At 56.9% G+C, this 17,503-nt stretch overlaps 3 protein-coding genes across 7 annotated transcripts in view; 1 reads left to right on the top strand and 2 right to left on the bottom strand.

Moving 5' to 3' along the window:
• Nucleotides 1–1,276: 1,276 nt before the first annotated feature.
• On the bottom strand, nucleotides 1,277–13,486 carry LOC107322301 (MYCBP-associated protein). Its single transcript, XM_085522655.1, is given in 29 exon segments — nucleotides 1,277–1,376; nucleotides 1,379–1,438; nucleotides 1,935–2,114; nucleotides 2,254–2,384; nucleotides 2,626–2,741; nucleotides 3,441–3,562; nucleotides 4,312–4,530; nucleotides 4,712–4,858; nucleotides 5,290–5,477; nucleotides 5,963–6,152; nucleotides 6,467–6,575; nucleotides 6,762–6,862; nucleotides 7,257–7,372; nucleotides 7,594–7,744; nucleotides 8,027–8,142; nucleotides 8,450–8,621; nucleotides 9,098–9,201; nucleotides 9,292–9,451; nucleotides 10,064–10,173; nucleotides 10,288–10,446; nucleotides 10,666–10,778; nucleotides 10,874–10,977; nucleotides 11,042–11,096; nucleotides 11,178–11,325; nucleotides 11,475–11,538; nucleotides 11,611–11,976; nucleotides 12,222–12,426; nucleotides 12,507–12,640; nucleotides 12,883–13,486. Coding segments are annotated over 29 exon segments (4,053 nt in total). The 5' UTR covers nucleotides 13,051–13,486; the 3' UTR covers nucleotides 1,277–1,331.
• LOC146757346 (uncharacterized) lies at nucleotides 13,289–14,952 on the top strand. The gene is made up of 3 exons (XM_085522656.1): nucleotides 13,289–13,345; nucleotides 13,489–13,848; nucleotides 14,524–14,952. The coding sequence occupies exons 1-3, from the start codon at nucleotides 13,289–13,291 to the stop codon at nucleotides 14,575–14,577; spliced, it is 471 nt and encodes a 156-aa protein (XP_085378782.1). The 3' UTR covers nucleotides 14,578–14,952.
• ACSF2 (acyl-CoA synthetase family member 2) overlaps nucleotides 14,949–17,503 on the bottom strand; it is a 37,484-nt gene continuing 34,929 nt past the window's right edge. For all 5 annotated transcript variants that reach the window (XM_085522635.1, XM_015880214.2, XM_032448216.2 and 2 more), the window contains exons 13-16: nucleotides 16,855–16,996; nucleotides 15,897–16,007; nucleotides 15,639–15,707; nucleotides 14,949–15,562 (exon numbers count right to left, since the gene is read on the bottom strand). In XM_085522635.1, coding sequence (XP_085378761.1) covers nucleotides 15,512–15,562; nucleotides 15,639–15,707; nucleotides 15,897–16,007; nucleotides 16,855–16,996 — 373 coding nt within the window. In that variant the 3' untranslated portion in view covers nucleotides 14,949–15,511. The remainder of the gene's footprint in view (nucleotides 15,563–15,638; nucleotides 15,708–15,896; nucleotides 16,008–16,854; nucleotides 16,997–17,503) is intronic.

Raw genomic sequence — 17,503 nt, forward strand, 5'->3', positions numbered from 1 at the left:
AGCACCACTCACTGCATTCCTGTTCCTTCTCCTTTGCAGCAATGTCAGGGCAGCAGCCCCGTGCCACCGGGCTCCTCCCGTGGGAGAAGAGAGAGCGATGCACGACGTGCTGCCCTGCTATGCCAAGGAAGCTCCCCGCTGTCTGTTCATTGACAAGCTTTGCAGAGTTCAGAGGTGGTTTCTCCAGGCTGGACTGGAAGTGGGGGTCCTGGGATGGGCTTTCCCATCGTTTAGGGTGAGACCACCCAATACGAGCACCGTGAGACAACCACGTCATCTCTGTGCATCCTCTGTTCGTGCAGCATCTCTCCTGACTCAAAAGCTGGAGCTGTGTGAGCTGGTAACAACCTCCAGGAGGGCAGGAGCTGCTGTCAGACCCGTGGGACACATCCCAACTTCAGGCCTTTTTCCCCCCTCTCATTCTCAAACTGTTGCTGAATTCCTCATTGCAGTAATGCTGAGCAGAGACGTTCCCTACGTGGTTCCGTGCCTGTTAAGCCAGAAGGGGCTCCTTCCCTCCGCAGAAGCCAAAGTGCTTCTCCTCAGCCCATAAGGTCTCAGAACACAAAGGGCTGCACGCAGCACAGCCAGGCTGCATTCAGCACAGCACTGCCAGGAGCAGAGGGAAGAATAGCAGCTCCTCCAGAGATGTGAGTTAAAAGGAGAAACAAAAGGAAAGCACCTCAGCAGAGGGAAGAGTTCTGCTCTCAGTGAGGCTCAGACATATGGCAGCAGGTTCCCAAAGTAACCCTGCACCTGCCTGGGGCACACAAGCCTGGTGTAACCACACAGCGATGCGCAGAATCTGGAACAGTCACGCTTAGCACGGATACGCATCTGCTGTCTAAGAACCTCAAAGGTATCATGAACCTAAATTAATAATCTGCACTGATGTCATTTCATCACGGAGCCAAAGCCTCCCTGCGGAATGTCGTCTGGCTGCTCCAGCAGGAAAACAGCACAACAGCAGCACGCGGCCATGGGACACACACAGCTCTGCCTTGGAAACCTGCACAGCCCCGGCTGTAGGGAGCTGTGTGCCCAGAGAACGCTCCAGCCCAGCTGTGATGCACGAGGAAGCTCATTCAGAACGAGGTGACACACGTGTGGGCTGGTAGAGGCAGGAAGGGCGGCTCCATCACAGCCCCAGCCCTGCTCTCTGTACCTGGAGCACAAATTTCCTCATTTCAATTCGACTGATGGGTCCTGGAAGTGAGTAAGAACTGACTCCGAATCAGGCACGGATACATTAACTGGATAGCAGGAGACAGCAAGATCATCCACCTGCCTTTGTGCAAGCGTGGCTATTTCTTTATTTATTGAGACTATTTCTACTTACAAACAGCTTCACTCTCCCACTTTAAAGCACAGCGTTTTGTTCTAGTTCTTCTAATAAGGAAACCATCTGGCTCACCATTGAGTCCAGCAGCCCATAAACCTGCAGCAAAAGTTAACAGAAGATGCACGCGATGAAAATGAATGATGAAATCCTGATGACAAGATGGGCAGAACAGAGATGGCTTTAACACAGGAGCAGCAGCCCGTGGGCACACAAGCAACCACAGAGAAGTGGTGCCTGCTCACAGATCCCAGCTCCAGTAATAGCTTTCCTGGCTATGAAGTGTGTTTAACATTGTCTGAGATACAATTAATTCTGCTGCTCCCTCAAGAGTCCCTAAGTGTGCAAAAGCCATCCCAGATAGAACTCCCGCATGTGGCGATGCCATGGCTGCCTTTATGTTAATGGGTTGCAGCCTGCAATCGAGGCCGCCTCACCTCGCACGTCACACTTACCTCACTACAGAACTACAGACACATGGTTACCTGCTTTTCAGCTTTACAGAACACTGCACCTCTCCAGCTCCGCCTCAGGGTCAGTTCAGAAGCAAAGAACAGAAACCAGAAATGGAAGTACTAACTTTGGCTGGACTCACTTCAACATAAAGTTTCTCCTGGTACAGAGCCCATATGACGGGATCTATCTGCTCCTGAGGAAGTGTGACAGGATCCGGAGCTGCAGCTTCTATGGGCTGTGCTATCTCCTTCTCTAACGAGCCGCGAGATTTCAGCCTCTTCTTCTCTTTTGCTTTTGACTTCCTGCTGGTTGGGTGCTCCTGCTCAGGGACAGAGTTGGAAACAAGAAGTGACAGAGCTGAGAGCACCTTTCAGACTGCACAGCACACATCACGGCCTCACAGGTACCACGCTGTCTCCAAAACACGATGCTGTTTTCCACAGCATCCCAACACAAACCTCCTTCTCTTTTCCAACAGTCTTCGTTCTTTTTTTGTCCTCTTTATCCTTGCCACCAACTGATGGTTTCTCTTCTTTTTTCCCAATTGTTTTGTCTCCTTCTGTTCTTTCCATAGGTTGCTTTTCTTCCCCTAAGAATGAATTCCAGTTACCTAAAAGCAACACTTATATCCAGAAAGACACCCCGGTGCACCCAGACAACATAACCGCAGTATTTTTCTGCTGTTTTTATCTGCTGTGCTCTCTGGTGCGATTTCACATAAAAGCTTTGTGGGGAACTGACCGAGCTGCCATCCCAGCTGAAACTCAGTGAGTTTTTTGGCTTGCCAACGATGCCCGGAATCCTCCCGCTGTGCTGCAGCCACCGCTCACCTCCTCCCTCTGGAAGATCATCCCCGCTGGTGTCCTTCTCAGGAAATCCAAGCTGGGACCTCAGCCGCAGGGAGTGACCCACCAGCCCATCCACCGCCTCACGCCACAGCTGGAGACTGAGAAGAGCATCAGAAACAGAAGGGAGACAGCACAGCACGTGGGTGTTTTAGGGCGCACTGTGTTCTACCCCCTGCCCAGGCCTGAAGGCACCTTACAGCCAGGGGCTGCCCTGTCCAACGGCACCTGACATCGAGACACGGCATTACTTCCCTTGGCTTGGAGCTTCCTGAGGTCTCCATGCTTCGTAAATCAATGGACTCACACAGACCCATAAATACTAGTGTGAAATTAGGCCTCCTGCTCTACTACACAACACGTGGTAAATCAGCCCTGAGCCGTGCTCTGCTCAGGAGGAATCTGCCTCCTTCTAATTTAGAAGCAACCGGCAGCTGTTAATATGGCACAGTCTGCACAACAGCGCAGAATGGAGACACTGTGTGAGGGGGAATAAAGTTCCCTGGTAAAAGGGTACAGAAAATCGCCCAGATTTCATAAACGTATCCTAGAATAATCTTGCCAGAAATAACCCCGCATACTCCCCAAAATTACATGAATATTCTAATCTTATCTCCAGAAAGAAATGGCATTTGGATTAGATAGCTGCTACAATTAGCCTCTAAGAAAGCAGGGCACAAAAAAAGACTTCTAGACTTCCCATAATTACACGCACTCTGAATCACAACACTGCAATAGAGCTTGCTAAGCTGCTGATCACAGGAGATATTTGCAAGCTCTATCCTGCAGAGGCAGCTCACCAGGTTTGATACAGAAGGTCTGACTGAGTTGGCCTCTGCTCAGCACAAAGCTCCAGCACCGCCTTGTTGAGCTGGCACAGCGCTGCTTCTCGCTGCTCCTCCTGAGGGATGGACTTCAGAGCCTGGTATGAGAGAAAAGCTTCTCAGTGCTCCTTCCTGCCCTCTGCACCCCGAATTCACCGCAGCTCTTCCTGGATGCCAGTGTGAAACCAACTGGGACCAGGAATTCCACCCCCAGACACAGCCTGAGATTTGGCCAATGCACACAGGTGAGATGTGCTGCCCTGATCTCCCAGTTAGATCCACCCATAGTCAATCCCTCTGCAACTGGGAGACAGGGCTGCAGCAGGTCAGGCCTCCTGACAGCAGAGAAGCAGCTGAGAAGTTTCCAAGAGAGCAATGCAGAAAAACAGTGCTGACAGAACCCCAACCACTCTTGCTTTAATCTGGGGAGGTCTGTACTCTACCCACAGCCCCTCAGTGCTCTGGTGAGCAGCAGGACTCTCCACATAGAAGAGCCCTCGGGGAAGCCACAGGAGGCTGTGGGGTCCCGCCTGCATCCCCGTTCAGCTCTGGGATGACAGGAAGCTAATACGGTAAGAGCTTAAAGTATCACTGCATTGTCTGGATCTCTTTTCTTCTGCACACAGCAGCCCTCATGGTCTCCCTCGGGTATTTCTTTACCAGAGCACTGAGGGTGCGGTCAGCAGAGCTGGAGTGCTTCTCTCTAACACACACCATCCATCACCCCTAACTTGGAGATGGCTGGAAGAAGAGCTCTGGGTGGGCTCACACTGGGGTACAACAGACTGTAAGGGAAACGGAACCACCACCGGGCTGTCCCTGTGCTGGAGGGACCCGCAGTGAGCACCTGCTGCAAGTCCTCGACTGAGAAGTTCCACCCCGAGGTGCTGGGTTCCTCCTCCTCCACATTTGCCACTTGACTCAGAGTCACTTCGATTGTGCTCTTCCAGCCGTCCACAGCACCCTCCTGGTCTGAGGGCACCTCCTCCCCGCAGGCTGATGGAGCAGCCACGTGCTGTCTCCATAGGTCATGCAGCTGCTCCACCACTCGATGCTGATAATGCAACTGATAACAAAGAAAAGGTAAATAGCAAAATGGGTTACGTCTGTTCTCTACAGACATAACTGTTCCAGCTCTTGTGGCAGGTGGTGGGAGCCTCCGAGCGCCCCATGGGCACAGCCCCACTGCTTTCCCTTCCCTGCTGTCTCAGCGGTGCAGCCACTGAACCACACAGCTCACAGCTCACCTTGGGATTCTTCCTGTGGAATAACTCTTCGTCTGTGACATACACCCCCACGGGAGATGGGCTGCGCTCCGGGGTCCGAATTTGGACAAGAAGGTCCTTCAGAGTCTCTTCTACAATAACAGCACCCTCCCGAGCAGCCAGGTCGGCCTGCAGCACAATCACACCCACGCTGCTAAGCACACGTGTTAATGCAGGATTACAAGGATAACAGCAAACCCCGCTCAACTAAGCAGCGTCATTTTCACCTTATTACCTCCTACCACGCAGTGTGATACACAGAGCTATTCCCACTAACCAATGGAGTTCACTACAAATAGGAAATTCATTTTTAGAGGAGCCACTGCATCCAGTTCAGCAGCGCAACCACATCTTTGTTAACAAGATGGCAACGTGCTGCAGGATTCTTCCATTTTATTTAGCAAACCTGCTTAAGCACATTCAGAAGTTTAGAAAATCACATCTCGCTCTCAGCCCTAATTGCACAGCAATAAAAATACCACGTCCTCCACTCCCTCCCTTGTCCTCTGTTTGCATATTAAGTTCAAAGCTCACATTTACCCAGTTACACGCCCGGTTACCTCCAGTTTTTCTCTGAGGTCAGCCAATTTATCCTCACACACAGCAATTCCCCACAGGGTGACCTGCAGCAGAGCTCCTCCTAAGAGCAGAGGATGCGTCCTGAGCTCCCAGGACTCACTGAAAATGCCGGTTCTCTCAGACTTGAAAAGGAAAAAAAACCTCCTGGTTTCTCCAGGCAAAATTACACCTGGAAGGAGAGAAAATGCATCGGTCTGTAAGAAACCACCTGGTTCACGTGGCCCTTTTCCAACCCCACTGAGTGTCCTCAGCTCTTCAGGAGACTCTCCTCAGCCTTCCTGGTAAGCACAGCCAGTCCAACCGTGTTTCTTCTTACAGATTTACCCCAGCCACCACATTACTGAGCTGCTATTACTACCACTGCACACTTCCTTGACGGCGAACTCAGCACCTTCTGTGGTAGACGATGCCCAGTTTGTCATCAGAAAGTGATTCACGACTCAGTATTCCACCCATTTACATTCAGAGCAGGAACAACCTTCTTTCCTTACAGTCCCATGAAAGGGATCTGCCTCGCACACCTACTGCTGTGAGTCAGCCTGCCGAGAACCACCCATGGTTTGCTCTGCCTTGAGTCACAGCATCCCAGACAGCTCCTGGCTGTTTGCTCCATGCTCTGTGCACAGAGCTCTCAGAGATCAGCAGTTCTTATACCTGGTCTGGCATCAAAGTAAAAACATCGCATCCGCATCCTCGTGGTTCCTCTGGAAGGGATGTGCTGGGGAAGCCTCCTCCAGTCGTACCAGACAGCAGCTGTGCCGTCGTTGCTCACTGTCAGGAAGCTTTCAGCTTTCTCACCAACCACGGTCTCAAAAGTGATCCTGGCAGCGATGCCAACCTCATCCTACGAGGAAAAAGGACAAAGGTAACAATTTCAACTCCATCTTTCCAGAAACCAAACCACCAACAAGGGGCTGAACCCCGACTGGAGAACTGGCCCAAGGAAGCAGCCATTGTGCAGAGGGCTCCTGGGAATCCGAGCTCCACACCACAAAGCAACCATTTCTGGTTCCAAAACTCTCTGGAGCAAACGTGGGACACTGGATTGTTCAGAACAAATCCCCCATTCTCCATCCTGAGCGTGACACTCATTGTACAGCTGTGACTTGGGAACTCAAACAAGCTCAGTTCAACTAAACAATAAGAACACACAATTACCCTGCAAGAAGCGCAGTTGATCCAACGTGCAGGCTGCCCACAGAAGTCTAAGGATGGACCCAGCACTGTCTCTGGAACCTCTCTGCAATTGTCCCTTAAGGAGTCACTGCTAAAAACATGACAGTGTTTCTGTGGAGTGAAACTCATTTCCAGCGGTGACTTTAGTATCAGAACACACCTTTTACTGCGCCCTTCGGAGACTCCTCTCTGCTCTGATCAGAACAGCTCAGGAGATCCCCCCATTCCAATGGTGTGTACCCAAAAGTCTTTACTACCACCATCAAACAAAACTTACAAGGTCTCAGACTCTTCAGAAGCAATGGAAAATGGAACAGACAGCGCTGAGACGGACGTGAGCGGCCGCCCTTTGCCGACCACCTCCAGGCCATCCAGATCCTGCACACACACAGAAGCACCAATTCTTAACTGCCCTTTTTATATGGAAAATAAGACAATTGAGTGAAGTTCAGCTGTCTCACTCCTGCAGCAGCTTCCAGACACATCCAACCAATGTGAGAGAGAGAGAGGAACTGCTCGGAGCCCCTCAACAACCCTGGGATGGGAAAACTGCCTTCAGAGCTTGGAGGGCAGCCCAGGAGTCACAGAAAGGACAGAAATCTCCTTCATGGCTGCGGCCCTTTGGAGATGTGGGAACCTCCAGGACAAGTACTGCAAAGCCTCACAGGATCCTGACGCTTTGCTGGATCCAGTCTGTAGCTATTCTGTGTTATCCTAAAGCACTTCACGAGAGGCATTGGATGTAAAGAACATTCTCACTCCTCACACTTACTGGCTTATAAAAACCCAGCTCCTCTAGGATAGATTTCAGTTCCTGCCGCCGCTGCTTCAGGAAAAGGCTCTTATCCCAGGTCAGACGGAACGGGATCCTCTCTGGAGGCTTCTCATCTGTTGGAGTACCCACACAGGAGCTCACCACCTACTTATTTCACTCAGCCCTGCACACAGCACCCAAGGTGTGCCGCAGCACTTACAGCACTGCAGTGCTCGTGCAGCAGCCCACACCAGCCCTGTGCTTACTGCAGGCCCAACCAAAGGCAACTGGGAAGCAGCCTCTGTACCACTGGGAGGGATCACCTCGTCCTGCTGCTCCCTGCACACTTCCTTACCTGTTTCCATCTTAACAGTGTGGGGCTTCCCCACGTGGGTGACAGGCTCAGGGCAGCCCCGTTCTGTCCGTGTCAGTGTCACTGTCAGACCCGTCAGCTCATCCCCAATGCGCTCAGGTTGGCTCCAGAACTCACTTCCTACTCGGTAGCCCTATGGAAAAACAATGCTCCAACCAGCACCCTCAGGGATGTGCAGCTGTTTGCCACTTCCACAGGGACTGGCAGCTGAAAAGAAGGTGGTACCTCGCTCTGCCCGTGCAAATGTTTTAGAAGACCATAAATAATCACCCCCTGACCCATATCCCCCTCTCTGCATGGAAGGACTTTGGCAATGATCTGAGGACAGATCTGCGCGGCTCGTATTTGCAGCAGCAGCACCTCAGCTCCTTCACAAGAACGGAGCAGCCAGGAGGCAAAGGAAGGGGGCTCTCACCTTCCCAGGAAGCAGAGCAGCGAGATTACGGTCAATGAGGTCCCGTTCTTCCTGGATCTGTCTGTAACCCTCCGCAATGCTCATCAGCAGCTCATTCTCTGGCTTCTGAAGAATTTCTATAAAGGAATATGAAAGGCACTGTGCTTCTCTGGGCAGATCCTTTACTATTTTCAATGTGTAAACCCCTTATACCACCCTTATCAAGCCCACTGTGTTTCCTGCAGCCAGAACCAGCAGCTCGCCAGTGCTGCAGGGCCACCACGGGCAGCAGCACCCACAGCACAGGGAGCCCAGGGAACTCAGGTCAGTGGCAGCAGCAGGACTAACCCAGGTTGACTCTGGTCATTCCTGTGTGCTGTGCAACCATCAAACAGCCTCATGTACACCCAGAATCTCACAGAACAGGGTCCCTCATCCTCTCACCTCCCAGATTCCTCTCCTGCTTCTTCCTGATTGCCATATTGCGGCGCCAGTTCTGCAGAGCTTTGTGTTCTGATGTTGGGCTCTGACGAAACCTTCTCTTTGTCTCCCCTCCACGCTGCTCTTTTAACAATGCAGCAACACGTTGACGAGGAACCTGAATGAGATCCACCATCTGAAAAGAAACAGCAAAACTGACCTCCCAGTGCACACACTGCGGGTACAGCCAGAAACGGAGGATGGGAGCAGAGAGAATCCTTCGGACTGCAGCACCTTCATGGACCACAGGGAGGTACAAAGATGGGGCACTAAGAACACACTCAAAAACGATGGATTGAGCCAAGTAACTGAACTCAGGCAGTGACGTTATTGCAGCCCCAGCTCTCCCAAAGACGCCTGATGCCATCAGCACAAACACAAGAGGAAGCTCCTGTCAGTCTTCCCTCCACACTCTGTACCTGCACACAGGACCTCAAAACCCACTATGCAGTTTCTCTGCAGGCAAACCCTCCCCACAGAATAATGAGGAATGGACCCCAATCCTCAGGAATGAACCCCAATCCTCAGGCCTGATGTATGTGTGACAGGTGCTGAAATGAACCACATCACACACAGCATATTCACCCCTCAAAAAGCACTTTTATATTCAACCTGAGTGTTTCCTCTGGCCAAGGCTTCCATCTCCAGCTCCTGGAGACTTCCCAGCACGTGGTGAGGAAGAATTTCTTCACATCTCGCATTGAACGGTGCCGGTCCTACAAAGACACCAGCCCCGGAGCAGCTCACTAAGCACATCTGGGCTCGTCACAGCCAAAAACCAAGGGCAGACCGAAGCTCAACCCTACCGGAGAAGCGTGGCGGCTCCCGGGCTGTCCTTGTGAAGGCCGGCCGTGCCACCAGGAGCTGCGCTGCCTTCCTGACCAACCTGGGCTGGTGTTTCCGGACGAGGAATTTCCTCCTGACCAGGATCCTCCCGGCATCGCGGGGCGGGCGAGGAGCGTGGAGCTGCGGGCAACAACCACAGCACCAGATACAAAGTGACCTCTGTGTTCCTTCTGACCCACCCGGACACACGGGGAGCCCCATCAGCTGGGGGAGAAACTGATCCCAGAGCCCGACGTGAACCTGCACCATGAACCTGCACCATGAACCTGCACCATGAAGCTGCACCATGAACCTGCACCATGAACCTGCACCATGAACCTTCCCAGCCGGGTGCAATGTGAGGCCGCTGCTTTGTCTTATGTGACTGCAGACACCGGGCAGTTCCCAGCCCGCTGCTCTGAGCCCACGTTACAACCGGGGCGGGGGAAGGAGCCGAAAGTTCCCCATAGTTTCCTGTGCTGCTCGACGCCAAACGCTGCCCTGCACAGTGCAAAGGGATGGGGCCAGCGGCGGCACAACACAGTGCAGTGCAGCACAGTGCATTGCAGTACAGCACAGTGCAGTGCAGTGCATCACATTGCAGCACAGTGTAGTACAGTGCATCGCATTGCAGTGCAGTGCAGTGCATGGCATGGCATGGCATTGCAGTGCAGTACATCGCAGTGCATCGCAGTGCATTACATTGCATTACATCGCATTGCAGCTCGGTGCCGTGTCCCGCCCCGCTCTCACTCTGTGCAGCTCCTCGTCCCGCACCACCAGTTCTCGCACATCTCGGACCCGCAGCGGACACAGCGCGGGACGCGGCTCCTCGGGTTCGGGCCGGGCCGGCTCCGGCGGCTCTGAAACGCACAACGACGGGCCGGGTCAGCGCCGGGAGCAGCCGGGAAACCGCCTGGGACGCGGCCCCGGGTTTAATGATGGAGGCGGCCCGGTGGTTCCGGTGGTTCCGGTACCGGACGGGGTTGGGGACGCGTTCCGGCCCTTCCCTCGCCCTTCCCTCCTGCGCGGCGTGCGGCCCGAGCCCGGCATCCCGCGGAACGGCGACACCGCGGCCATGGCAACGGGCGGCCACCACCGAGACGAGCGGCCAGAGCGGCCCCAACGCCGCCGCTCTATGGTGCCGCTCTATGGTGCCGCTCTATGGTGCCGCTCTATGGTTCTACTCTATGGTGCCGCTCTATGGTTCTACTCTATGGTGCTGCTCTATGGTTCCGCCCCGCCCCGCTCCCGGCACATAAACACGCGGGATGTCGATGCTGTGATGGAGCCGCTGTTGTCCCGCTCCATCCGCCCGCCCCGCATCGCCCCGCACCGCGCGGCTCATCCCGCGCTCCGTCCCCCGCCGTCCTGCTCCATCTGCTCCCAGCGGTGCCGCAGTTGCCGCAGCAGAGCGGGCAGCAGCGAGTCCAGCACGGGCAGCCCGGCAGGGGAACAGCGCAGAGACCTGGAAGGGATGGGACGGGACGGGACAGCTCAGCATCATCACACGGCTCAGCATCACACAGCTCAGCCCCGCCCCGTGCCCGCATCGCCGCTCACCGTCCGTCCAGCCGCACCCAGCCGTTCTCCTGCAGCTCTGTCGCTTCCCCCGACGCCCCGAACGCGGCGTCCAGGCTCAGCCGTGGGGAGAAACGCCCCCATCGCTGCGGGGATGGATGTTCAGCGGCGGCTCCTTATTGCGCTGCCCGCCGCTCACCCGCCGCTCACCTGATGCGTGACGCCCTCAGCCGTGCGCAGCCCCAGCGCCAGCAGCTCCTGCAGCCTGCGGGCACGGCGGGTGTAGGGACGGGGGAGGCACAAAGGATCCTACCCCACCCGGCCCCATCCCCATCCCCACGCTCACTGCTCCAGCGGGCTCAGCGCTGCTCTCCGCCGGGTGCCGTGCCCGCAGCTCCGCACCTCCCGCATCCACGTGTCAGGGTGCGGTGTCTGTACACGTGCCTCCCGCACGCGGCCGCCCTCACCCCACGGCACGAAGCGGCCGTGAGCCCCTGCGAGGGAGCAGAGAGCGGACGGTGCAGAGAGTGGACAGGGCGCAGGGCACACACAGGGCGCAGGGCACACACAGGGCGCAGGGCACACACAGGGCGCAGGGCACACACAGCCCCGCATAGTTACCAATACCAGCCCCAGCACTTACCCGGCCCCACGCCCACGTACTGCTCTGCCCGCCAGTAGGACACGTTGTGTGCGCTGTGGGCGCCCTGCAGGACAGCGGTGCGGTCAGTGAGGAGGGGCTGTGCCCGCGGTGGGGGCACCAGGCGGGGGCTCCTCACCTGCCGGGCAAAGTTGGACACCTCGTACTGGTGGAAGCCGGCGGCCGCCATCGCGGTGCGGGCGCTCAGGTACATGTCGGCCAGCAGCTCCTCGGGGGGCTCAGGCAGGACCCCCCGCCGCACATGAGCCTCCAGCTTCGTGCCCCGCTCCAGGGTCAGCTGGTACAGCGCCAGGTGGTGGTCGCACAGCCCCAGCGCCGCCTCCAGGCCGCGCTCCCAGCCCTGCAGGCTCTGCCCCGGGAGCCCGAAAATGACATCGAGGGAGGTACGGCCGGGGAACAGCTGCCGAGCCGCATCCACCGCCGCACGCGCCTCCGCCGCCGTGTGGTCCCGGCCCAGCAGCCGCAGCTCAGCATCGTCCAGTAACTGCGGATGGAGCGCGGTGACAGCGGGACCGCGTGGGAACGGAGGGGTGGGATGGGACGGAACGGGATGGGATGGGACGGAACGGGATGGGATGGGGCGGGATGGGATGGGGCGGGATGGGATGGGATGGAACGGGATGGGATGGGGCGGGATGGGATGGGACGGAACGGGATGGGATGGAACGGGATGGGATGGGGCGGGATGGGATGGGGCGGGATGGGATGGGATGGGGCGGCCGCGCTCACCTGGACGCCGAGGGACAGGCGGTTGATGCCGGCCGCCCTGAAGGCAGCGAGACGCGCCGGGTCAGCGGAGCTGGGATTGGCCTCCAGCGTCACCTCGGCTCCAGCCGGGAGATGAGCGACCGCCGCAGCCGCCTCCAGCACGGCCGCGATGGTGCGCGGGGCGGCCAGGCTGGGGGTGCCCCCGCCGAAGAACACGGAGGTGACGCTGCGGGGAGGGGGGGAGGGGGGGCTGCAGGCGGCTGCTGAAGGGCGCTGTGTCCCCCCGGCCCCAATGCGGGAACCAACCTCCGCACGTGGCCGATGCGCAGCAGGGTTTGCGCCTCCCGCACCAGGCAGGCACGCACGGCCGCCTCGTCCACGGCCGGCACCACGTACTTGTTGAAGCTGCAGTACGCGCAGTGCTTGCGGCAGAACGGCCACTGCGGGCACAAGGCGGCCGTGGGCACGGGGCCGCCCCACCGAAGGGGCTCGGTCCGCACACACGGCGCGTGGAGCCCCCCGTGCCCACCGCCCGCCCCGCGGGGCGCTGCCCTTCACACCCACAGCCCCGACGCGCTCGTGGCAGCGACACCCCGCGTGTACCGGCTGTACCCGCAGTGCCACGAGTGGGACCCCCCGTGTCCGAGCCCCGCTCCCCGCGCACAAACGTCCCCGCGCTCACGTGCACGTAGAGTGACGCTGTGGCGGGTCCCGCCGGTTCGGGGCCGGGATCGGAGCGGGTCGGTCCCGCCCGCAGCCCCGCAGCGCGGCCCGGACCCGTCCCGCGGGGCCGCACCGCCCCGAGCCCCGCACGGACAAACCGCGCCGCCATCGCCCCGCGCAGCCGCATCGCACCGCGCAGCACGAGGTTCCGTTTTCCGGTGACCTCCTGGTCTCGTTTCAACCGAGCGCGCAGTTACCGCGCGTTAATAACCGCAGCTGTCATTAATCTGTCATTAATCTGTCATTAATCCGTCATTAATCTGTCATTAATCCGTCATTAATCTGTCATTAATCTGTCATTAATTACACGTTCGTGCGGCGTCTGATGAGCGGCCGGAGCGACAGAGCGAGGGGAACGCGGGGCAATGGGACACGAGGAGGAGGAGGAGGAGGGCGGGGGGAGCGGGGGGAGCTCGGGGCCGGTCTGCGCCCCACGGAACTGAAACGAGACACCGCGTGGGGGCATCGAGCCGGACGGCGCTGACACCGCCGACATCTGACGTTACTGACATCACTGACATCTGCCATCGCTGCCATCTGCCATCGCCGCCATCGCCGCCCGCAGCCCCGCTCCGCCCCCCGCCCCGTCGCTCCCACGGCTGCGAGAAGCGGAACCGCCGCGTTCCCCCGCTCGTGGTTGCGCAAAGCCGGCGCCGAAGGAGCGGAGCGTCGTTTCTTAACGCGGGCTATTAATGGAGGTGGAGAAGTGGAAAATGCCCGTGACAAAACGGACGGGAAAACCGGCACCGCAGGTTCCCGTTTTCAGGCCGACGTCACCGTTTCCTGCCCCGGTCCCAGCGGGGTTTCCCGGCTGGAGGCGAGGCCTATAAGACACGGCCGGGATGGGCTGCAGCTGCACGGATCGTGTATGGGCTCGTTGAGCGCTGCGACGTGCAGAGCTGGGATGAGCATCCGCGCTGCTCCGGTGAGTGCACGGCGGGGTGCGGGCAGCGATCAGTGCTGGGAGGTGGGGAAGCTTTGGGATGGGGTACGGGCGGTGCTGAGCCCCGGGGGGCAGCGCTCAGCGCTCAGCTGTGTGTGCACATGGTGCGGGGACACGGATGGCGCTGGGGGGATCCGCGTCCCTCCGTGCTGCTGTAACCGCCCCATGTGGGACTTCTCCCTGCAGGCTGCCCGCACACACAGGGCAGGACTGAGCTCACCTTCACCTCCCAGCGGCCGAGCCCAGGGATCCCACACCCAGGTGAGTCCATGGGGCGCCCCTGGGCAGCTGGGGCTGGACGGAGGTTGGAGGTGCCGAGCAGGGAGGAGAGAAACTCCTCCCAGTGCAACCCAACCTGTTCTGTACCTGGGTTAATGCTGTGGGGGGCAAAGGAAGGAAATGAATCCTCCCTTAGACACGAGGCCCAGAGACCCGCTGTGTCTCCAGAGCCTTTGACTGCAGTTGCTGCAGCCCAGGAGCTGGTTCCTCCTCCAGGAAGGAGGGTGTACAAGGCTCCTAACACTGTGTTACATCTGTGTGCATCACATATCTCGGGGTGGGCAGAGGGCAGTGGGAGGCCCTGTGTGTTAAGCTGTGTGACGGCACTGTGGGCTCAGATCTGCACAGTGCGATGCTGATGATCTGCTGTTCTTGCAGGAAGCACCTACGAACATGGGTCACCTCAGCGAGAGGATCTGCTTCCATGGGTAGATCCCACGGTCCAGCTGGGAGAGCCACTGCAGTGACCTGACCTCATTGGCACGTCATCGCTCCCCCTTTGCACCCCTCAGCCATCACAGGACGAGGCTCAGCCGCTCCAGGAGGTGGAATGAGGTCGGAGAGAGTTGGCTGCACTGTGATCTGCAGCCCAGCTGGCGTGGGACACTCGATGCAGGGGGAAAGGAGCTCTGCTCTTCAACTCCTCGTCGCAGTGTTTCATGGTTGGGAGGCACCAAACTCCCGTAAAAGCGCTGTCCCGGGTTTGCTGTGCTGCACACTTGTCGTGGGACAGTAAGTTTGGTATTTCTGTACTGTGCTTACTGTCTGCCTTATCCAAAGCTACAGAAATAAACACCACTGAGTCTGTGCTGGTGAGGTTTATTGTGGGTCAGAAGGGCTGGGAACAGGGCGAACATCTCCATCCAGCCATGGGAGCGTCTTCCTACAGTCAGCCTTTCTGCCTCAAGCCTCTGCCCCATTTCAGGCTGATCAGCTCTCATTTCACTGGGCGATTTATGTGCCCTGTGAATCCCAGCAGCACCCAAACAAAACAGGCGTTCACCAGGTGAGGCTGCTGCGACTTCAGATATTGGCAGAATTAGGAAAAGTGCTACCAGCATCTGCTCAGGCCCAGAAAGTCCTCAGAAATGGCTGTAGCCAAGTTGCTCAAACAGAAACAAGGCTTTGCAACCTTCACCAAGTCTTAGTAACAGGACAAGGTTCCAGAAATAAGCATCTTGTCCTCTTGGCAAAGAAACAAACCTAACTGGAAGAAAGGCTCTGTTCTATAAGCATGACAGCACCATCAGTCTGAGGGCGAGGAGAGAAGCCCTCCACTGCTCGTCACAAGGCACAGGTGAAAAGGAGACGTAAGGCTGGATGCAGTGAGTCTGATTTATCCCTTGTCTTATTCTCCCTCCTGAGCTCAGAGCTGAAGGTGCTTCTCCATCTGCTCTCTCAACTTGTATTTCTGAACCTGAAATAAGGCAGAGGTGCAGAGGTTCAGACAGCACAGCAGGGCACGGCTGCTCACCTCCCGCAGCCCCTCTTACCTTGCCTGACACAGTGAGCGGGTACTGATTCACAAACACAATGTAGCGCGGGATCTTGAAATGGGAGATCTGGGGAGAGAAAGCCAACAGCTACAGCACCTGCTGGGAGCAGCGTGTGCAGCCTGTAACATCCACTGTGCCACAGCTAAACTGGGACCAGGTGAGCTGCATCACTGCATTGGCAGCCCCCAGCTGCTGCTGGCTGTGGGGGCCTGGCAGAGCACTGGGGCGCTGGGCACACAGGAGTGGAAGACACACCTTCCCTTTGCAGAAAGCTTTAATATCATCCGCTGCACAGCTCTGCCCAGCTCTCAGTCGGATGCAGGCACAGACCTCTTCTCCCATCAGTGAATCCTTCACTCCAACCACCTGGTGGGGACAGAAGGACGCGTGAGCCTGGAGACATCCCCCTCCAGCAGCTCGCTGTGCCTGCAGGGGGGAGCACAACCCCGACCCACCGTGGGGTGCACGAGGTGGGGCTGTGCATTGGGATGAAACAGATGAAATGGAACAGTGATGGCCCTGACCAGTGCCTCAGAACCCCGGCCATGTGTCGATCCTCCAGTGCAGAGCAGTGACACGCAGCCCTGGGAGCGGCATAAACAGGGCTGGTTTGCATCCCATTTGCACTGGGCTGTGCCAAGGAGACATGCCAGCCTAACACAGGCACAGCACTTACTAAATAACTGGTTTATTTATGGGGAAACTTGTCTGGAACAAAACATAGAGGAAAACAATCCCAGCAGATTGGGAGCAGCTGCTCAATGCTGCACATCATTTTTGTCTTGTGAACAGACAGAACTAAGTCTAACTCCTCATCTCCAGGGATTTGCTGGAGGAGCCTTTTTCGATTTAGGAGTGCTGTAGTTCGCTATCAGTAGGAGCTGTCCTTGCAAATGGCTTCCACTAAGAATTTCAGGGAGCGTTATGGAAGTGGACAGGCAGTTTAAAAGCTGCAGAATGAGTCACTGCTTTGCAGACGTCAAACTGTTGCACAAAGATTTTGTCTGACCTCATGTGCCTGCAACACTGAAAGGCCCAGAGGTTCTGCCCGCCCCACTGCCGTCCCCACCAGCTGCAGAACAATATTGCACTAAAGAAGCTGAAAACAGGGGAGGACGGCCAGGTACCAGCAGCAGTCCCAAGCATCACTGTGTACAGGTTTTTCACCCCATAAACCACCACTGTTTAGCCACCCTCATTCTCTCCTGCTCACCTGGACCTCCTCAACCTTGGGGTGGGTGTGGAGAAACTGCTCGATTTCTGCTGGGTAGATGTTCTCTCCTCCCCGAATAATCATGTCCTTGCAACGGCCTATAATCCTGCAGTAGCCATCCTCATCCAGGGTCGCAATGTCCCTGCAATGACACCACAGTCCAAGTCCTGCCCTCAGCTGGCTGGAAAAGCAACTGGTTCACCCATCAACCTGGAGGCCAGATTAGAATACCTGGAAGGTAATGGGTGAGTTGCCACTAAAACACATGGAAGAAACTCCTGCAGAGATCAGAGAGCTCCTGCTATAGGCAGACACTGTCACGGGCAGCATCTACAAACACCAGGGCTCAGAGGAAGGAGTGTCCTGCTGTTGCTGTCCTTGTCTGTGCTGCATGCCTGCAGCGCTTTGCCTCTTGGAGGAAGCACAGTCACACCAAGTAAATATCTGCGAGTCCAGGAGCAGTTTGCACTGAGGGGTCTGTGCTAAAAGCTGTTCTGGAGTTTCATGGAGAGGAACTGACAGATCAGAGAGCTAACTCTGGCCAGCTTTCCCTACTTTGAAATGACAGCTAAACCATGGACACATACACCCCCGTGCAGTGTCCCCATCCAGGAGGGACGTGGGAGAGCAGGCTGCTTTCCAGACTCAC

The sequence above is a fragment of the Coturnix japonica genome, chromosome 23 (genome assembly GCF_054131305.1).
Source record: "Coturnix japonica strain WE chromosome 23, WE-NBRP24, whole genome shotgun sequence".
NCBI classification, from domain to species: Eukaryota; Metazoa; Chordata; class Aves; order Galliformes; family Phasianidae; genus Coturnix; species Coturnix japonica.

What these genes read in the sequence shown, in the direction of transcription:
- LOC146757346 (XM_085522656.1), top strand. Translation starts at nt 13,289, where the DNA reads ATGGGACACGAGGAGGAGGAGGAGGAGGGCGGGGGGAGCGGGGGGAGC. An exon ending in GCGGGGGGAGCTCGGGGCCG is followed by an intron (nt 13,346 to 13,488) that starts GTCTGCGCCCCA and finishes CGCCGCCCGCAG; the next exon opens with CCCCGCTCCGCCCCCCGCCC. An exon ending in TGAGCATCCGCGCTGCTCCG is followed by an intron (nt 13,849 to 14,523) that starts GTGAGTGCACGG and finishes CTGTTCTTGCAG; the next exon opens with GAAGCACCTACGAACATGGG.